This window comes from Xenopus tropicalis, chromosome 1 (assembly GCF_000004195.4).
Source record: "Xenopus tropicalis strain Nigerian chromosome 1, UCB_Xtro_10.0, whole genome shotgun sequence".
Classification (NCBI taxonomy): domain Eukaryota; kingdom Metazoa; phylum Chordata; class Amphibia; order Anura; family Pipidae; genus Xenopus; species Xenopus tropicalis.
The window spans coordinates 105,618,202-105,638,535 of record NC_030677.2 but is presented as its reverse complement, the minus strand read 5'-3'; the positions used below and the strand labels follow the sequence as shown (position 1 = coordinate 105,638,535).

General features: G+C 38.6%; 2 protein-coding genes across 2 annotated transcripts in view; both read right to left on the bottom strand.

The window, feature by feature from the left end:
* Positions 1 to 7,683, bottom strand: part of cdc34 (cell division cycle 34) — a 7,852-nt gene extending 169 nt beyond the window's left edge. Inside the window, exons 1-5 of the mRNA NM_001004793.1 lie at positions 7,344 to 7,683; positions 4,864 to 4,950; positions 3,279 to 3,376; positions 1,143 to 1,277; positions 1 to 634 (exon numbers count right to left, since the gene is read on the bottom strand). The exon at positions 1 to 634 is cut by the window's left edge and continues 169 nt beyond it. Coding sequence (NP_001004793.1) covers positions 424 to 634; positions 1,143 to 1,277; positions 3,279 to 3,376; positions 4,864 to 4,950; positions 7,344 to 7,526 — 714 coding nt within the window. The 5' untranslated portion in view covers positions 7,527 to 7,683 and the 3' untranslated portion in view covers positions 1 to 423. The remainder of the gene's footprint in view (positions 635 to 1,142; positions 1,278 to 3,278; positions 3,377 to 4,863; positions 4,951 to 7,343) is intronic.
* A 3,785-nt stretch (positions 7,684 to 11,468) lies between these two features.
* On the bottom strand, positions 11,469 to 16,335 carry tpgs1 (tubulin polyglutamylase complex subunit 1). Its single transcript, XM_002939764.5, has 2 exons — positions 15,937 to 16,335; positions 11,469 to 13,262 (listed from the first exon to the last, which is right to left on the bottom strand). The coding sequence occupies exons 1-2, from the start codon at positions 16,260 to 16,262 to the stop codon at positions 12,734 to 12,736; spliced, it is 855 nt and encodes a 284-aa protein (XP_002939810.2). The 5' UTR covers positions 16,263 to 16,335; the 3' UTR covers positions 11,469 to 12,733.
* Positions 16,336 to 20,334: the final 3,999 nt, after the last annotated feature.

Here is a 20,334-nt window from a genome sequence, read left to right as displayed (position 1 = left end):
AAAAAAACATTGCAGCTATAGCATCCACTCTATAAGCCTTCCAAATATATATCCACCCACCAGTGCCTTTAATTCAAGCTCTGCTCTGCAACCAGTATAATTGAAAACAAGGGCAGTCAGTACAGCAGGACTTGCTGAAGTCTACTGCCAACCTGTGGCGCAAGCTTGAACTGCAGCAGTTCAGACACCCCTCTCTACAGCAGCTCTTGAGACGTTTTTGCAAAAAGGGAAGATATAAAAAAAACCCTCCCTTTCACTCCAGAACTCTGTTTACACATAAGGGGACTTTATTACGCTTTAGCAGTCATGTCCATGGTATCTTGCAGACCAGGTAAATTAAAGGTGAAAAATAAATCCTGAATGTTGCATTAATGAGCAAGGGGCCCAAGAGGTGGTAGGTGCATAGTGGAAGAACAAACAATGTCAAGATTCCTCATTGCCAGAGTCATCCTGGCCTTCATAGCAGCTGTCCTCATCTTCCTCCATTTCATCATCATCATAGTAGTCATCATAGAAGAGGTCCGAACCTTCATCTGGAGCGGGAGCCTTGGTCTTTACACAATATTCAGCCAGAGTAGTAGGAACCTTCACTCCATCATGTTCAGCATCAGCCTTAGTTGACACAACCTGCTTCCTACATATACAGAACAGACAATATTAGTAAGATAAGAGTAGAGATAAAGGTACCTTATTCACTGGATTACTCTATGGGCCAGAAGCAGAGCAGCCTTTCCAAAGCACATAACAAATATTCCCCTTGTAACTAACCATAACTTGAATGTTGCTGCATAATGAAGGGAACATTCTCACAGTGCTCCGAGTTGCTGTATGTAATTTATATTTGTCAGTTATATTTACATTTAAAAGTTAAATACCTAACTTGAGTTCCTTCAGTTTACACAGTACAACACACCAGGATGGAGGGTGAGAATGCTTTGTTGGTCTTCCTTCATCTTCTCAAAGGGATCATTTAATGTAAATTTAAAGGATACTGTAATTTACTGAAGGTTGCATACAAACACTCAGTGAACACCATAACTGACCTTTTCCCCCTGGGCTGGGGCTCGTTGTTGTGTAGTCTAGTGAGAATGCTGGTCACTCAGCACTACGACATGGATATCTGACACTGCTGTTATACACACCTGATAATGTCTGTGTACTCTTTATCACGTCCTTTACTGTCCTTCCATTTTCTGTACATAACAGATGCATCCACATTTGCTGGAGAGAAAGTGTTAGGCTCATTCAACAGGGAGATGACACTAAGCAGGATTGTTCTATAAAAGAAATGCAGAAATCATCAAAGGTCAGGCAGATGCCTTATAGGGGATCGCTAATATAATAATTTCTAACAAACTAGACTTTAATAAAACAAGGAACTTCATAAATATAATTAAATCTTCTCAGGCTTTTTTAAATAGATTCTGTCAGGAATTTAATGGTGTATTTTTTATTTCTAAATTACACTGTTTACATAAATACTCTACTAGTTAAAGTGTTATTAAACCAACATATGTATTTTTTTTCAATGTAATATGGGTGTGTAGGCAGCCATCTCATTACATTGTGCCCGATTCTGAGCCTTTAGAATGAGCCAGCGCTACAGCGCTTTCACATAAGCTATTTTTTCTCCTACTCCCATGTAACTGGAGGAGTCCCAAGCCAGACTTACTATTGAGTGCAATTCTGATATCTACTAGGAGCTGCTAGAAAGAAAATATTAATGCTTTTTTTTTCTATTCTGTGCCTTGCCTTGGCAGCATTTACCATGCTTGCCACCGCTAGTGCTTCACACTGTTCACTGGAATGCTTTCCATTAATATTAGAAGTGATGACAGGCATTTTATTCACTGATGTTTCTGCTGGATGGCAATCATGGACAAAATGCCCCATACACACTAGGCCTTAAAATATCCAGCATATCTGAGGGAACTCTGGCCCTTTGCATCTTTAGAAGTGGTGATTTGCCCCCAAATTCACAGCTGAACAATACAAATATATCCCCCACATTTAGGAGTTAAGTATAATGCAGTCACAGCTGCACTGTACTTTTGATTCTGCCAAAAAAAAACCAAAACAAAAACAAAAAAAACACATTTCAGAAACAAACTTCATCTAAAACTTTGCTTTTTAGAGAATGTTCTTTTTGCCAAAAGTCAAATGACAAGCGCCTGGATTTCTAAATTATTCCTAAATTTCACTTCAGTAACTTTATTCTCTATGGCCACAATTGTATTATTGTTTATGATCTGTGGTTCATTTCAAGATTATCAAAATGATAAACAATGTAAGGAAAATTACATTTCAGGACCACAGCTGATCAGTTATTTGTAAATGCATATGGTCATTACATTTAATACAATATTTCTGACCTCTCAAGGTATACAGCGGCCATTTTAAGATATCCTGCAACTAATTTGCACTGTTCCCTCTGCTCTCATCAAATCTCCATAGTTTCAGTGAAACCCCATGCTTGCTCCCTCCCCTCAACTGCCTTTTATACCTCTGCTTTACACAAATTTCCATCTTTGCCTTCCCTGGTTTGTCATTACTGTGTCATGCTCCTTTAGCTCCCAGATGATTCCCCATTGCTCCACCTCCCTGTGCCTTTAGGTTCTGGAGCATGCACCTGTACAATACTGGCGCCTTCTTCCCCACATTACTTGTACACCACTGGGGGCTAACCCAAAGTGCCACTACAAGGCATACAGAGAGGCAGGCAAGACAGACACTTGGAAGGCTAGGATTAAAGGAGACAAATCCTATAAAAATTAAGAATGTACCAGTGAATTATACTCCTCTAGCTATAGAAGGATTGTGCTTTAAAAAGCTGTGTTTCAGGCTGATTTATTGAGAAATTCCACCAAAACCTCACTAGTCCCAACCATCTGTTCCACTTCCTCCTGGCTGAATTCTCTGGATGAGCTGGGGAGCCGCCGGCTCTCAGTACACTGCACTGTAGGATAGGAACCAATCAGAAGCTAGGCTGACCTGATAGGGAACTGAAGCCTGTCTTTGCTTGTGTGACTGCAGGGCTGTGATTGGCTATCCCCCTCCTACTGTGCTTCAGGCAGGGACAGTTAGGACACACCCACCCTTCATTTCAAACATGGTCAGAGAAGAGATAGGAACTATAGGGAGCTCCAACATTTTTACAAATAGGATTAATTTTAAGCACAAAGGTAAACCAGCGCCATATATTATTCATAATTGCCTACAATATTAGGGTTTTTCCCATTTATCGAATATGTCTCCTTTAAGATTTAAAAAACACTCACCTCACATTCTGGGTAGGATTCCATCTTTCAGAAGGTAGCTCTCCACTTTGTGGGTCATCCACTGGAGGATGCAGGATTGAAATACATACATCACCATTCTGAAGAAATGAAACATAAGATGCACATTATAAACCAATACATGCTAAACAATGCTATAATGCTAAACTTAACAGCAGAGTGCTCTTAGGGGAACATCTAATCATTACTTCCATTAGCAACAGAAGTCATGTAATTGACCACTTTTCCAAACAGGCTGCCCCTTGAAACCTAGAATCTAGGAGATGTGACAATTTCAGATGTTTTGCCTAAGAACTTTTATTCTGTCACTCTGGTAATTTTGTCTCCAATTTAACCCCAGGCTGGCTAATGAATGCAAATATTGCTAAGCAAGGTTTGGTCATCCAGGTTTTTTCAATCTAAAATTTAGTGCAAACCAACTGCACAGGGCCCCTGAAAGCTGACTGATATAGTCAACAACAAATGGTTGTCAACTGTACTCTGTTTAAATGGCCAGAGATTCAAGGGCTTTAGCCCTTTAAAAGAAGTAAACAAGTCAAACAATTTTAATTTATAAAATAGCTACATATGTAACTGCCAGTGAGTATTGGACCTGACTCTGAAGTCCATTGGTGAGAATTATTGGTTTATTGATAGTCAAGCTTTATTAGATGTTATAATTAGAAGTAGGCTAATACCGATTATCAGATCTTAGATCAATTAGAAAATTATCCCTAGTGTAAACGTGGCCATACATGATGATTTAGGTCCTACCGACCGATTTGGCAGATTACCTGCCTATGTATGGGGCTCTATCATGGGCCTCCCTGACGGATATCTGGGCAAAAATCGGATTTTCCTGATATTGCCTAACTTAGGCAGGCATATAGAATGTAGGATCCACTCATTTGGCAACCTTCCCAAAGCAGAGAATCTTACAGTAAATGGACAGCTTAATATAGAAGCTTTGGCACCGCTAGAGGTAGAGAGAACAGGAAATACAAAAGACATTACACCTACGGCAGTATACCTTGATGACTACTTGAGCAGTCACTTACCAAGGTCCAGCAAGAGTGGCCTATGCAATACTAGAAGTCTATGAAACAACTAAATTGGTATAGACTGCTGAGAACATTGATCTTTAGGCATTGTCTAAGGCACAAATGTGTTCATCCATTTTGGGAGAGAATGATTCATAAAAAAAAAAACAGAAATATATATGAATACGTAACGACTAGTATACCTAGCCATTAACAAAATAACCACACTAATATATAATGAAAATGGAAAAATCAGGATGAGCAGGAATTTCTGCCCTTATAAAAACAAGGGTAGCGAAGCATTTGTATAAGCTCAGTGATTCATAAAAAAAATGTATCAAAGATCATGTAACTAAGGCAATTTTTACATTACAACACAAAAGTTAAACCTTAGTGGCACTGCAGTGTACCACAGTCAGCAAATAATCCCACTCTGAATGGGAAGTGCTGCTGAAAAAGTGTGCATTTTACTCAGTGATGAGAAAATGCCCTATATGCAACTGTCTTTATCCTACACCAAGGGAAGAAGCCAACCTGTCTTTACTAACCTCATAGATGTTAGGATGCCACATCTTTGTCAAAAAACGAAACGCAGGAGGAGAGTAGGGGTAATCAACTGGAAATTTTAAGCGGGCCTAGGACAAAAAGAACATGTAATGGTTAACAAGCAAGTGAGTATGGTTGAGATCCATGCCTTTGTTATAACACACCGTAGCTCCGATTAGCACAAAATAATGGTTCTCAAGCAACATATCTAAGAGTAGATCAACCAAATTTCAGTCTATTAAAAAAAAAAGTGTAATTTATTAATTTTTTACTTGTTTGCTCTCTTTCTGTAGTAACAATAAAACAGTATCTTGTGCTTTATGATAACTAAGCTAACATAAATCCATGTTTCTGGCTAAAAGATCATCTTGGTTTTTATTTTTAAATGCTTCAGCAGGCCATAAACGGGCCAATAAAAGCTGCTAGGTCAGTGCCTCCAGGCCAAATTAACAGCTTATTGGCTCGTGTATAGGGCCCGTCTGACCAATAGCTGATCAATTTTCAATACGGCAAGTTTGAAAATCCTATTGAATGAGGGTGCATTGGCACTCTGAATGTGGCTATCATGCAAGAGGCCCCAATAAAAGATTTGAATTATGTCCAAAAGCTTTCAGAATAATAGATCTCATACTTATAGAACTGCATGATGGGTAAGCAAGCTCAGCTGTCATCAGATTAATGATAAGTAAATAAAAAATAAGGTCTGTTTTCAGTTCCAGGGAGGCTGGATAATGAGATGCACCAATTCCAGAGTTTTATGATTCAAACCTTTGTAAAAGATTTGGCCTAATACCGAACCAAACTCTAATTTGCATTTGAAAACTAACCTATAAAAGGAATAAAAATGTTCAACTTCTGGGTTTACATAAAGAAATAGTGATTTTAAGGATTCAGATTTGGTTCAACCAGGCACATGGATTCGTCTGAATCCGAATCCTGTTGAAAAAGGCAGAATCTTGGCCAAACGCCGAAACAAATCCTGGATTCAGTGTATCCCTAATAATATGTATATTATACATATATTGAAAGTGGTGGTTCACCTTTGAGTTAACTTTTAGTATGTTATAGAAAGGCCAATTCTAAGCAACTTTTCAATTAGTCATTATGTTTTTCATAGTTTTTGAATTATTTACTCTTTGCAGCTTTCAAAGGGGGGTCACTGACCCCCAAGCCAAAGAACTATTGTTCTGCGAAGCTATAGTTTAACTGTTATTGTACATTACTTATGTTTCTATTCAGGCCCTCTCGTATTTATATATCAGTCTTTTATTCAAATCACACCATGGTGGCTTAGGTAATTTGGATCCAAGCAACCAAATAGCTGCTGAAACTCCAAGCTGGAGACAACCAAAAACTGAAATAATTAAAAAAAACTACAAATAAAAAATGAAAACCAGTTGCAAATTGTTTCAGAATATTACGCTCTACATCATACTAAAAATTAAGTAAAAGGTGGACAACCCCTTTAAAGGGGTTGTGCACCTTTGACTTAACTTTTTAGTATGATTTTTTTTTGGCTCAGGGGTCAGTGACCCCATTTGAAAGCTGCAAAGAGTTAGGACAAGGAGGCAAATAAATTAAGAAACTATGAAAAACAAATAATGAAGAATATTCGAAAAGTTGATTAGAATAGGTCTTTATATAAGATACTAAAAGTTAACTTAAAGGTGAACCACCCCTGTAAAACACAATTACATTGTTCTAGCCATTTAACATCTCATTATAAACCCCTATTAAATTTCTTGATCTGTGCAAATGTCTAGGAATAAGTAGTCCCTTGAAACTAATATTATATATATATATATATATATATATATATATATATATATATATATATACACACACACTATAGAAGGCACATCTTAACAAAACTGCCCAAAACTAAGTATAGAGACCCCTTTAATCCTTAAAAGAATGAGGCTTCATACATGTAGCTAGTATGGCATACTAAAATGTAAAAGAGTGGAACGCCTATGTTTGATTAATCTTCTGAAAATCTTTATGAAATAGGCACAGGATGAATACATATAAACCCAGGGTATCTCCACAAACACAAAGTGCCAAATCAGAAGTTAGATGAAGAGTTTAGAGCGTTTTCCTGTTACACAAAGGCCTTTATTGCTTTCTAACACCGTGCATCCTGTGGCTGGGGCCTAGCAGCTGTTGTTGGACTACAACTCGCAGAAAACAGGATTAAAGATTTAGTAGTGCCACACTCTTTCAGTAAGTTTTAGTTTTGGGGTAGCTTTGAGGGCTGGTTGAGTTTCATGTGAAACATTAGTTTCGGGCAAGTTACGGCTATGGCTGTAGGAGTCACATAAACAAAGGAAAGCTTGTTGTGCAGAAAGGCCCAGCGATGTACGCAATACCCACCCACGCCTCTATTACTTACTGCCTCTTTAAATACCCCCCAGCGTGGCTTTCCCTCCCCAAGGCCCCTATGATCACGAACTCCACCATTTCACACACACCTAACCCTCACCTTGAAGTACCCCCCCTCATAGAGGGTGTTTGGGGGGCCAAAGATTGCCACCTCCCAGTTGTACAGATCCCCCTCATCTACCAGGGTGACCCGGAACCCCTCCACCGGCTCTTCCTGTAGCCCCTTGAGTTCCAGCATCAAGGCCTTCTGAGAGCTGGGCACCGGCGCCACCGGCCGGGCCATGGTAGTTCCGCTCCCCGCTTTCTAACCAGGAGCCCACAGCGTCCTCCGCGTAGGGCAGGATGGGATCAGTAGGCTTTTGGTGTTTTAGCAAGAAGGGGCTGCTAGACGACTAAAGGCTTTATTACGACATGTTACGGCACAACGGAGCCGCTTTGCGAATTAACTTGCTGGCTGGAAGAGTAACGGGTGCCGGAAACTGCAAGTGAAGCCACGGCGTTGTGGGAGGAGCAGCCTACAAATCCCACAAGCCCACGAACACTGTGACGCACTGGTGCGAGGGAAGTGTAATCTGAGCGGAGGAAGGAGGGGTCTTGCTGAGGCTGATGGGAACAAAGCTAGATGTTGGTTTCTAGTGGGGAAACGTGATTTACAGAGCTTTTATTTAGTAGTGCAGTAGAAAACTTCAACTTGACACAAAGTTTCTGAATGAACAGTGAATATATCCTTTAATCTCCTAGAATATAACCTTCTAATACAGCTCACCTTAAAGGGCACCTATCACCCTCAAATTGTTTCCCTCATCAGAGGTTAGGGAAACAATAGCTTTTTGTGAAAAAAAAAAAAGCTCCTACCATTGCTAGGCTGCCTGCAGCAGAAGAGTGCTCCAGGTGTGGGCAGCCATATTGCCTCATTTCTCACAATGTGCATAATGAGTGAGTGCCACAAGTTGCTTATTATGTGCATGCTTGTGATGGAGGGTGAATTGCATCCACCACGCCTAGATCAGGCGCATGCGCATCATCTGCAAGTGGAAAGGCGCATTTATTATGCCCACGCATGGCAAACAACATGGTTGCCTGTACTGGGAGCTTCATTCAGGTGCGGGCAGCCTAGAAATGGCAGTTGCTGTATTTTTTAAAAACCAAACTATCGTTTTCCCTCAACCAAAGTGCTGCGTCTATTAGCCTGCACCTCTGGTGGGAGAAGCAGTTAAAGGGTCATAGGTGCACTTTAAAGGACAGGGAAACTTAGATTCAGTGGGTGGCAATTTATTGGGTGCCCCCAACACTTTCCATCAGGCCGGTGCTACACTTTGTAAAATGCCACTTCACTACTACTAGTTAAAGACTAGTTGCTTCCTACTCCATGTACGGTGTTGTAAACAGTAGCATAAGTAGAAGTTACTAGGCCCTGAAAAATCATTTTGGCACACCTTGAAATTAGAAATAATATCTTTCATATACATATAATGAAACTACTTATTATTCAGCAGGCTCCCAACAGTCACAGGGTGTGCTTGCTTTAAAGTTACATTCCTTGTTAAAGGAGATCTAAACCCTTAAAAATTAATATGGCAAGAAGTTGGGAAGTTTTTATATACTGGACTTATTGCTCCAGCCTAAAGGTTTAGCATATTTATTATAGTACTGATCCAGTATTTCAGAGTTGTCACAGGGAATGACTCTGTTAGAAGAGTCTGTGACACTCACATGCTCAGTGTGCTCTGGGCAGTGGCTGAGAAGCTAAGCTTAGGGGTTGTTACAAATTATAAAGCAGAAAATAAGGTTTGTCTGTCATATAAATTGATGCTACAGGGATGATTATTCATTTCTGAATCCCACAACTGATTCTGCGCAAGAATGGGCCAGTAAGGGTGTGTGCAGGTATGCCATGAGACCAAAGTAACCAGAAATGGATAGGGCATGCACAAGACCATTGAGGAAGTTTGTTGCCCACAGCAGGCCAGAGGGACAACTCAGCAAAGTGCAACAACCTCCCAAGTGAAAAAGAGATGGGTAAAGAAACACAGCAGGAAGCGATGACATCGCTAACTCTTAATAGCTTTTCATTTGGCCCAGTGAATCTTTTGCTTATTATTATATGATGTTGGTGTGCATTTTAAGTTTAATAATAAAACACGAAGGAACAGTATTTTTAATTTTCTATCATAGGATCATCCACCCTTTTGTTGGGTAGTCATTTTAAATGTGTTAGAACAGAACACAACTTGAACATGCATTTTAGGTGCAGAAAGCTGGTATGTATTAAACTGGCCAAACGGGCTTGCAGATTATTATCCATAAAACATCTTAAATATTTTCAAAGCTTTCCTGGCCTAGGTTATTTTGCCTGACCTCATGATGGCATTTCTTGGAAGGAAAGACCAAGGAATCAAATCATTTGGCCAGGTGCATTAATACTGTATATGGCCAGTATAATAGTATCAGTGGCAAGAACTCATTTTCTATTGACACCATCATTGCAAAGGCAGTACCAGTATTTTAAGAACTTGGTTCTTGAGGTGGTAGACACCAATGTAATTGGGACCATCCTGGTGCAATGCAACTGTTTCAGCAGTAAAAAGACTACTTTAAATGTCCATGATAACTGCTTTAGCTGAAGCATCAATAGAATTTGAGAAATAAAATGTAATAACTGCAATGTATATTTTAGCAATTATATTGTATTGTATTATGTATATCTTTTATTTAGTTGTAGTTTTGTTTATCACAGAAAATATATCACAAACTTGAGTCTATATGCATAATCAGCTTTTTGAACTGTCTTCTTCTTCTGCCTCTCTTCAGCTTTTAATGTGTACAAATGAAAACTTTGTGAGGCTACAATGTTAGGGCGAAGACACATGGAGCTACTTAGTAGCAGCAACTTGTCACGGCTACAAAACACCAGAAAATAACCTGCCATAGACAATACAGGTATGGGACCTGTTATCCAGAATGCTCGGGACCCAGGCATTTCTGGATAAGGGATCTTTTCGTGATTTGGATCTCCATACCATAAGTCTACTAAAAAATAATTTAAACATCATTTAAACCCAATAGGATCGTTTACCCTCCAATAAGGATCAATTACAAGGTACTGTTCTATTATTACAGAGAAAAAGGAAATCATTTTTAAAAATTAGAATTAATTTCTTATAGTGGAGTCTATGGGAGATAGCCTTTCTGTAATTCAACATATGTACAGACACTTATCAGTAAAAGATCAGCATTGTTTTTTTTTTAGTACCCACGACAAGTAGCTGCTACTATTACTTACATTTCTATTCAGGCCCTTGGCTTGCAGGTAAGGTACCTCTCATCCTAATAAATAGTTCCAATAATTTTGTATCATGTTAAACAAAACATTAACTAAAACATTATTTTGCCCAGTCCTGCGCTTAAGGGCAAATTCCCATACCTGATGCACTCTTACCTTCCAGTTTGTGCCTGTATGTTACCCAACCACTTAGATTGTAAGCTCTACAGGGCTCTAGGAGGGACCTCCTTCCTACTGTGTCTCATACCACATGGCACTTATATATATATTTATTGTATTTATTTATTATATCACTTGTCCTCCCTGTGTGTAATTTTGTATTCTGTAAGATTGTACAGCGCTGCGTACCCTTGTGGCGCTTTATAAACAAAGTTATACATACATACGTACGTACATACATACATACATGTTAGCCAAAATTAACTTTACTTATAAATTATTTACATTTTGTTTCTGTCAATCTTGGAATTCACAAGCACAACAAGCAGACAGGCGCCATTTTGTGGACACTGTTATTAAGATGAGTTTTGTATCATTGACCCTGAAATCTTGTGTAGCTGCCAGAATGGAGGACCTAATGCCCATGCTACACAATTATACAGGAGGGAGAGGGCATGTGCAGTGAAAACTGAAAGTAACTGCTTCCTCTGCCTGTATACCTGAGGCATAGAGGCAGGGCAGGCAATATATGACTGACAAACTTCTAAATACCTTTATAACACATTTTAGGTTACACGTTTAATTTGAAAAGAACGTTTGATATTTATAAAGCTTTTTATTGTCTGGGTGACAGATTCCCTTTAAAAGTTAGCAACACTAGATGCAAGTTTCTGGGCTCTAACTGCGTTACTAGATGAATTTTCTAGCATCCCCAATTTTTCACATAATGCGTTCTAAACTTAATTTAAATAATTTATTTAAATGTATTTCTAAAAAAATAAACAGGAGGTAAAAAAGCATTTATTGAGGATTACTTACAACTTGACTGTAGAATACTCCAACTGCCTGTGCTAAAATGGCTTACAGTTAGAAGGAGGGGCGGAAGCTATACTTGGCATGCTACAGAAAAAATAACTAGACCACAAGATGATATATTGTTGCACATATCAGGAGACTTGCACTTAACTGAAAGAGTAGTGGAACAATAGAATGGTAGTTCCACTGCACATATATTTTTGTGACCTTATTCTTCATAAAACTATTTATTAATAATTACTTAATATTTACATATTTATAAATCATGCTGCGTGCATGTATAGTATACTATAGTAGTAGTACTTGGGAGCTTACTGTGCTGTGCAGGTGCCCAAGTATAAATGGAACACAAAGTGGTGCCATGCTTTGCAGGAAAGAGGGGGAACAAAAAAAAATAAGAGCACCAGCCTGGGGTAGAAAGATGATTTTAGACACACCCTCCCCCAGTGATGTTCCCTCTGCTTTAAAGAAAAAGTTCAACTAAAAATTAACTTTTAATATGATGACTTTGTTTTTCTGATCTTTGTAGTTATAAAGTATTGGCCTCTCTAGTCTGCCATTCTCCAGACTAGATTTTAAAATGCCTAGCTTAAATGGCTAGATATTTTGTATATAGTGAATAATGTACCACCTATAGTAAAATATAAGGATATTAGAAGTCCCCAAGGTCAAAGGCTCAGTGTTTTTATATAGGACACGGACTATCATGTGTCATGACAAAAATTACATCACCAAGCACTGATTATAACTGATGACATCACTAAACACTATTTTATTAGTATATTATTTACAGGATATTCAAGGCTCTTGTGTACAGTTAGGTCCATTAATATTTTGGAATTAATGCTGAAAGTCTGCACTTCAACTGCATCTGAGTTGTTTCATTTAAAATTCATTGTGGTAATGTACAGAACCAGAATTAGAAAAACAGTTGTCTCTGTCCAAATATTTATGGACCTAACTGTATATTATTATTTATTTTATTTGGAAAATCTCCTATTCATTGTTTAGCCTGGTCGCTAGGGTAACTGGGTCTCTAGAAAAAAATAAATTATGGGTAATAGCACAAAATCCACAAATAATAAATTATAAAAGACCATTTGCAAGCTTGGTTAGAACTCCACTACTTATATTATATTAAAAGTTTATTTTAGTGCAAACTGCCCCTTTAATATTTGTGAATTAACATTTGAGTTCTCCATTTACTAACAAAACATTATCAGACAGAATACTTATCCTACAGGCTTTACCTTATAAAGAAACAAGGCACATGCATCCTTTAAAAACTGGTTTCTGCTTATAGTGGCATCAGAATTGTTTCCCAAATAGGCTTTATCCATTGCTAAAGCCAAACCGTCTGGACCAAGCTTTGTCCCAGCCTCCAGATAACTGGCTGGGATAAAAAGATCACTAGTCACTAGAGCCTCTTCCAAGGTGTCCAGAACAGCCTTGCCTAGCCTTTGGTCAGCTGGGCCTTGTTTATTTAGTACACTAAACAGAGAGTCAGCTTTGGACCTGAATTCTAAAAGTACAAAGCAAGTCAAAACTCCATAACGGAAAATGTCAAAGGGGACAGCCTCATGGTCTCTGCACTTAATCTTCCTCAGAAGCTCACAAGAAATCTCTTCAGGCAGTTCTCCTTCCTGGCATATACTAGACAACACTTCACTGTAGTTCTTCCCAGTCAAGCCGGTCTTCTTCTTCCTCCCTCCTGTGCTCAAACATTCATAAGCCATGTTGAGGTTATTGTTAAATGCAGTCCTGTGTGGAGACACAAATGTATAATACATATATTGTGTAAATCAAGAATGTATCAGTGCGTTATACTCTTTTGAATAGAGAAGTACAGGTATGGGACCTGTTATCCAGAATGCTCGGGACCTAGGGTCTTCCGGATAAGGGATCTTTCTGTAATTTGGATCTCCGTGCTTTAAGTTTACTAAAAAATCATTTAAACATGAAATAAACCCAACAGGATTGTTTTGCATCCAATAAGGACTAATTATCTTAGTTGGGATCAAGTACAAGGTACTGTTTTATTATTACAGAGAAAAAGAAAATAATTTCTAAAAATTAGAATAAATGTTTTTAAATGGAGTCTATGGGAGATGGCCTTTCCGTAATTCTGAACTTTCTGGATTACGTGTTTCCGGATAACGGATTCCATACCTGTACTTAAAAAAAAAAAGTAGTGTTTCCCACCCATCTGTTTCACTTGCTGCTGTCTACTTTCCCAGGCTGTGCAGCAGCTAGGCTGACCTGATAGAGAACTGAAGCCATGTGTCACTGCAGGCAGGTCTCGGATTCAAAATACTGTATGCAATTGAATATCAAGTACACAGAGGCCCAAACAGCCCCCTACCAGCCCAATAAATAGTGACTGTCTATGGCATCTTACAGCAGCCCCTCTGGCATTTGCCAGAATCCATAGATTGCCAGTCTGGGTTTGACTGCAGAGCTGTGATTGGATATCCCCCTTCTATTGTGCATCTGGCAGGAACCGTTAGGGCACACCTACCTTTCATTTGAAATATGGACAGGGACAGTAGCAGATCTATGGGAAGCTCCAATAAAGGGACCATTTTTAAAGATAATAAGCTTTTTTTCAGCCCAGAGTGAAACCAGCGCCATATGTTATTCATTATTGTCTACAAAACTGGTAGAATTCTTAGTTATCCTATATGTGTCCTTTAATAATTAGGATTTATTCTTCAAGGTTCAGCCTTTACCCTGATATTACACTCATGACATACTTTAACCATTATCTTATGTAACATTTAGCAAATAAATACCTAAAATCTCTTTTCTCGTGTCCATCAACTTTAAAGGTGAATTAAAGCTTAACTAGTTTTATTTTATATTGTTTTTGATTTATTAGGCATCCTAGCCATCTTCATTCTACTGTAAATGCTATCTGGTAACCACTTATCTTAGTATTAAGGCCCACTTCTATATGTCAGTACTAATACTACAGTACACAGAACTACATGATAATTATATACCAAATATGTCAACTTTTCCTTTTAAAATACTCAAAAGCTTACTCAAGCCCCATTTAATAGTGACCTGTACATTTACTAATAGGTGAACAGGTGCATTCCATAGCCTGGAGCCCCATAACCTTAGCCATACCTTCTTGATTTTCCCCCAGTTTGGCACTGTGTATGGGCAGTTTGCTATGACCTAGAGTACACAGTACTTATGCTCATGTGAACGGGGTACTCTGGTACTCTACACTCTGTGGGGAAGCACAGGGCATATGCAATATCCTACACTTAATGAACCTGGATGGTATGTAGGGTTGAATAGAGGGGCTGTAACATACACTTACCTAAAGGTTTATTAGGAACACCTGTTCAATTTCTCATTAATGCAATTATCTAATCAACCAATCACATGGCAGTTGCTTCAATGCATTTAGGGGTGTGGTCCTGATCAAGACAATCTCCTGAACTCCAAACTGAATGTCAGAATGGGAAAGAAAGGTGATTTAAGCAATTTTGAGCGTGGCATGGTTGTTGGTGCCAGACGGGCCGGTCTGAGTATTTCACAATCTGTTCAGTTACTGGGATTTTCACGCACAACCATTTCTAGGGTTTACAAAGAATGGTGTGAAAAGGGAAAAACATCCAGTATGCGGCAGTCCTGTGGGCGAAAATGCCTTGTTGATGCTAGAGGTCAGAGAAGGGTATTAGAATGGTGTTCCTAATAATCCTTTAGGTGAGTGTATAAGGCTTTGTGCTGAATGCACAATCTGTGCTCTATGGGTCCTTAGTTGCAATTTAAAGAAGAATTCCACAGGACAGAAATCTTTGTGGTCACATTCTGTCCCCAATTAGGCTGGGCAAAACATAATTCTCTTGAAGTACCACAACATATGGCTGCTATATATAGGAAACTGCCAAGAGGGGATAGCAATATTTGAGTGATGAACAGTGGGGCTTGTTAGTTGTAAAGATATTAATTGCAAAATGGAATACACATGATATGCTGTTGATACACATTAATTATCTTTTCTTTACTAATACCTTACATCTACCTAGTATAATAGAAATTCTGCTGAATAAGCCTGTGCTATTTAAAGGGTACAGTTACAATAGGAATAAACTCAGTCATTCATGGAGTCATTAGATATATTACTAACAGGTACAGGTATTATGATAGAAGGGTGCATTTATCAAATATACAAATGCAGACATAAAGAGGGCCCTAAACAATAAAACTTACAATGTAAAATCAAATATTCTTTATTAAGCGACATGGACTAAACATGTCTGAGCATATGCCAGGTACATATTAATATATATATATAATATATATATATATATATATATATATATATATATATACACACACACACATATATAGAGAGAGAGAGAGGGAGCTTGGCAAGAGGCAGACCAGCCCACTTTCCCCTACTCCGTGATTACCGCACCTCTGGGAGTGGTGGGACAGTTTCAAGTACCAAAGAGCCCGGTTAAGGCGCTGCTGAGCCAACAGATGCACACCCTTTTCCCCCGCCGCCGTCCCTGAACCTGTCCAGAGCTTCTCAAAGTAATCTGCGAGGAAAGCTGTAGGTTCCTCGGGCCTGGCTTCCAGCAGCTTTAGTACGGCCTCTCGCAGCATATCCTTCGCTCCAGACTGCGCTAAAAACTCTGTTTCATTAACCGGACCTGGAGCTGCCCTGCATACCGGCGAACCAGCCATTGCACGCCGTTTCTCCGCCATCGTTATGTCAGCGTGAAGCCGTTCAGGCGCCATATCTACTAAGGGAAAAAACTAATATCCTTAGAGAATATAGGCATAGTCGCCGCCATCTTTACTAAGGTGTTTCCGATGTGGTGATTCAGAGTCGCCATGGCAACTAAATATGCTAACAAGCAAAATTATCGTCAAGGATAATTTATAATTTTAACGGGTTGCTAGAAGTGCTGAGCCGATTTGCTTATTCGTATAACAAATTCTGTATTCTCGTGTTTACACTAGTAACGTAAAGACAAAAAATGTTATTATAAATGTGTTTGTTGTTCCACTATTTTTCTGTTCAGTTGTGTAAGTGGCATATTGGGAACATTGGTCAGAGAGGGATGGGAAATACACCTGTGGACGTCTGGCAGCCTTTGGTGGATAACCATAGGGACTATCCCTGTGATGGCCAAGGCCTGTAGTTAATAGTTCCTAGGGGGCCCACAAAGTGGGGAGCAGTGACCCTATGTTCATACTTCCCAACATTTTGAAAACGGAAAGAGGGACAAAAATAAATGCTGCGCGCAGCTCGGCAAATTCTTTTGACCACTCCTGTTTTTGCGACAACATCCCCTAAATACCACTCCCATTTGACTAAATTTGGCAACACGTTTTGAACACATTTGTGGGGGTTTTGGGGTCCTGTTTTATGTGTTATTACAGTTTTGGTGAAAAAGGTGAAATTGCCCTTTAGGCTGATGCCACACAGGCATATTCTCGGCAAGCCGAAAACTGCTTGCCGAGAATACGCCCAGCTACTGTAGTTTTCGCCTACCTTGTGCCTGCACCCAAATGGATGAAATACGCTCGGGTGCAGGCACCTGTAACCGATATCCACCTAAAAACGTGAGACTTCGTATCTTCGGTGGATATCGGCTACATGTGCCTGCACATTTGCCCATGGGTATTTCAGATGCCTCACCTGCCTGTAAACTACAATTTTTTTGCGCTGGAGTGGGTTGAGAGGGGGGCCACATGGATAGGTTGTTAGTGCAGAAAATGCCATAGCGCTTACTGCACTAGAAAAGCTGAAATCCCAATTTAAAAATCTGAATTTTGTCTCTTTAAGTTACCAGGAGTGGCTGTTTCCCGTCCTTGGTAACTTGCAGGGCACTGCCACCTGAGGGGAGTTTCTCAACTCCCCTCACATGGCAGCAGCTCCCCTGAATCTGTGCCTGCTGTTCATGCTTCTAAAAAGCTTGACATTTAATATTGTCAGGCATGATGCAGGGTGCACAGGGGTATTTGATCACAACTGTTTTGCACTGGAAGGCATAAGTAGTCATAATGCGCTGTACTGGGTTAACGCTTTGGCACCATTTCAGTATGACACTTCCTTTGCGTTACATGCCAGCTGATTTTGTACTCCCTATGGGCATTTCCTAGTAAGTAAAATCTTAGTTTACCTTGGAAAAGTACACATTCTTACTAATCTAAAAAAAGTAAATCTTTCTACCCCATGCTACCAAACTGCAAAGATTTGCTGAAAATCATTTCAAATCTTACACTTTACAGCATCTTATTTACCATTGTCCTTAGGTACAAAGATAAAACATTCTAATTATATGTGCTATGGGTCAGTTTGATGCCTGATATGCATAGGAATGTCAAAGTAAGTGTCATGTAGTGACCCCCCAAAAAATAATTTAAAAACTACTACAAAAAACTACCAAACTGCAAAGGAAAAAATTGACTCACAGCTTGCTATTTACCTCATCTCCCAGATATTCTTACATACAAAAATAAAACATCCTAAATATGAACAACAGGGATCTGTTGAACACTTTTATGCCCGTTATGCATAGGATTACTCATGTATATGGTATTTAGAGACCCCCCAAATTAAAAATCCAAGAAAATGTAAGACTAGATGAAGTGTAGTAGAAGTTTGGTACTGGTGCGCTCAGGAGATATGGGGCTTTCTAAATCAGTAGCATTTTCATACATATAAAATATAAGACTATGTTATTTTTGTAAATAAGCTAAATATTTCACCTAGAAAATGTCTGGCGTTCAACCCAAAGTGGCAAATGTTACCTAGTAACTAAAAGGTTAAATTACCAGTAAAAATAAAGTAACAATATTTTAATCTGAAATACTGTTACCTTTCACTAGTGAAGACTGCATGTTTACTTAAAGGGATTCTGTCAAATTCCTCCCTTTCTCCCCCAACAGCCGGATCAGCAGAACAATGGGAAGGTAGCAAGATAACAGCTCCCTGACACCTGTATTGCTAAAAATGGTCCCAATGCTCCACCTAGTGATTTATATGAGAACAACATTTAATAGTAAAAATCCAAGTCCAGATCACCCAAGTCACAACGCCTCCAGTTACATTGAGTAGGCGAAACAATAGGTTACCTGAAAGCAGTTCTAATGTGTAGCGCTGGCTCCTTCTGAAAGCTCAGACTCAGGCACAATGCCTGAGATGGCTGCCTATACACCAATATTACAACTATAAAAATATATATATATTGTTTTGAGAATACAATTTTAAATGGTAGAATGAATTATTTGCAACGTACGCAGTGTATTTTAGTAATAAAAACTACACCTGAAAATCATGACAGAATGCCTTGAAGAAACAGTAAGACCAAAAAATGAAAGTGTTTTAAAGAAAATAAAATATAATGTCCTGAGGCCCTGCACTGGTAAAAGTTAATGTGTTTACTTCAGAGGCACTACTATAGTTTATATAAATAAGCTGCTGTGTAGCCATGGGGGCAGCCATTCAAGCTGGAAAAAGGAGAAAAGGCACAGGTTTTATAACAGATAATGTGAAACGTAGAATACAATGGTGTTTTACAGAACGTATCTGCTATGTAATCTGTGTATCTGTTGAGTAACCTGTGCCATTTAGCTCTATTTCAGTTTGAATATCTACCCCCATGGCTACACAGCAGCTTATTTATAATTTAGTATATAATAATGTTTCTAAGGCAAGCACACCAGTTTTACCAGTGCAGGGCAACAGTACATTGTATATTAATTACTTTAATACATTCCTTTCTTGGTGTTGCAGTTCCTTTAAGACGCTTGAATATATCATTTATAAGTAAGCATTCAAGCGAAAATAGGGCAACAGGACACACATTTACAGGGCAAGGTAAGCTCTGTAGAATACAATGTTTTTAAGTACTCATACAGTCACATAAACGGGATATCAATCATGACTCTCTAGAGAACTACAGAATTAAACATTTTCTCATATAAAATAGGGCATTTGTTGCGGAAAAAAAGTTTATTTTAGGTGCTGTTTCACATGCAAACTTTGATGTAAAAAAAAATATTTTCTTTGTATGGTGGTACTGATCCTTATGTATCACACTTTCTTCCTCTTGTATGCCTAAACTGTAATGTCACTGCACAAATATTTGGTAAACAAATATTAACTTAAGTGCTTTTGAGCACTCTGTCCTCTCACACCACCTCAAGCAGGATGGTAATTTGTCCTCCTTTTTTGGGGCCTGTCTATAAAGAATCATATAAATTACTTTACTTACACTAAAACAGCAGGAACTGAAGTCCATAATATCCACAGAATTTTTATTATAATTTCATGTAGTTGCTGTTGGCAAAACAGTGTGATATGTGACAAACAAATAATTCTCCTAAGAATATTTATGAATTTTTTTCTATATTTTTTTCTATTTCAAATCATCACAAAACATGTTTGATTTAGGTTAAATCTTCAGCCTGAAGACTTTAGTAATGCATCTGTTAAGTACTATAATTTAGTAATTTGTGTATTTTGGTTATTATAATATAATAACGTAAAAATGCATATGATATAGTGAATAATGCACCCCCTGCTGTAAAATATAAGGATATTATATGTTACCAAGGAGTTCCATGACCAAATAAATGCATGAGGTCAAAGGCTGAGTGCTTTTATATGGGTCATGAAACTCTGAGGTGACATCTAATATCCTTAAATTTTACAATAGGGGGTGCTTTATTTATTATACACAAGTTTCAGTGAGTCGTGTGACAGAAATTACATCACTAAGCACTGATTATAACTGATGACATCACCAAGCACTGTTTACAAGAATATACGATTTATATTCTTATATTAGAAAATTAT

Bases quoted from the DNA above. Each gene is read 5' to 3' on its own strand.
- tpgs1 (XM_002939764.5), bottom strand. From the start codon at position 16,262: ATGGCGCCTGAACGGCTTCACGCTGACATAACGATGGCGGAGAAACGG. The intron at 13,263-15,936 runs GTGCGGTAATCA...GTCTCCACACAG, and splicing joins CTGTCCCACCACTCCCAGAG to GACTGCATTTAACAATAACC.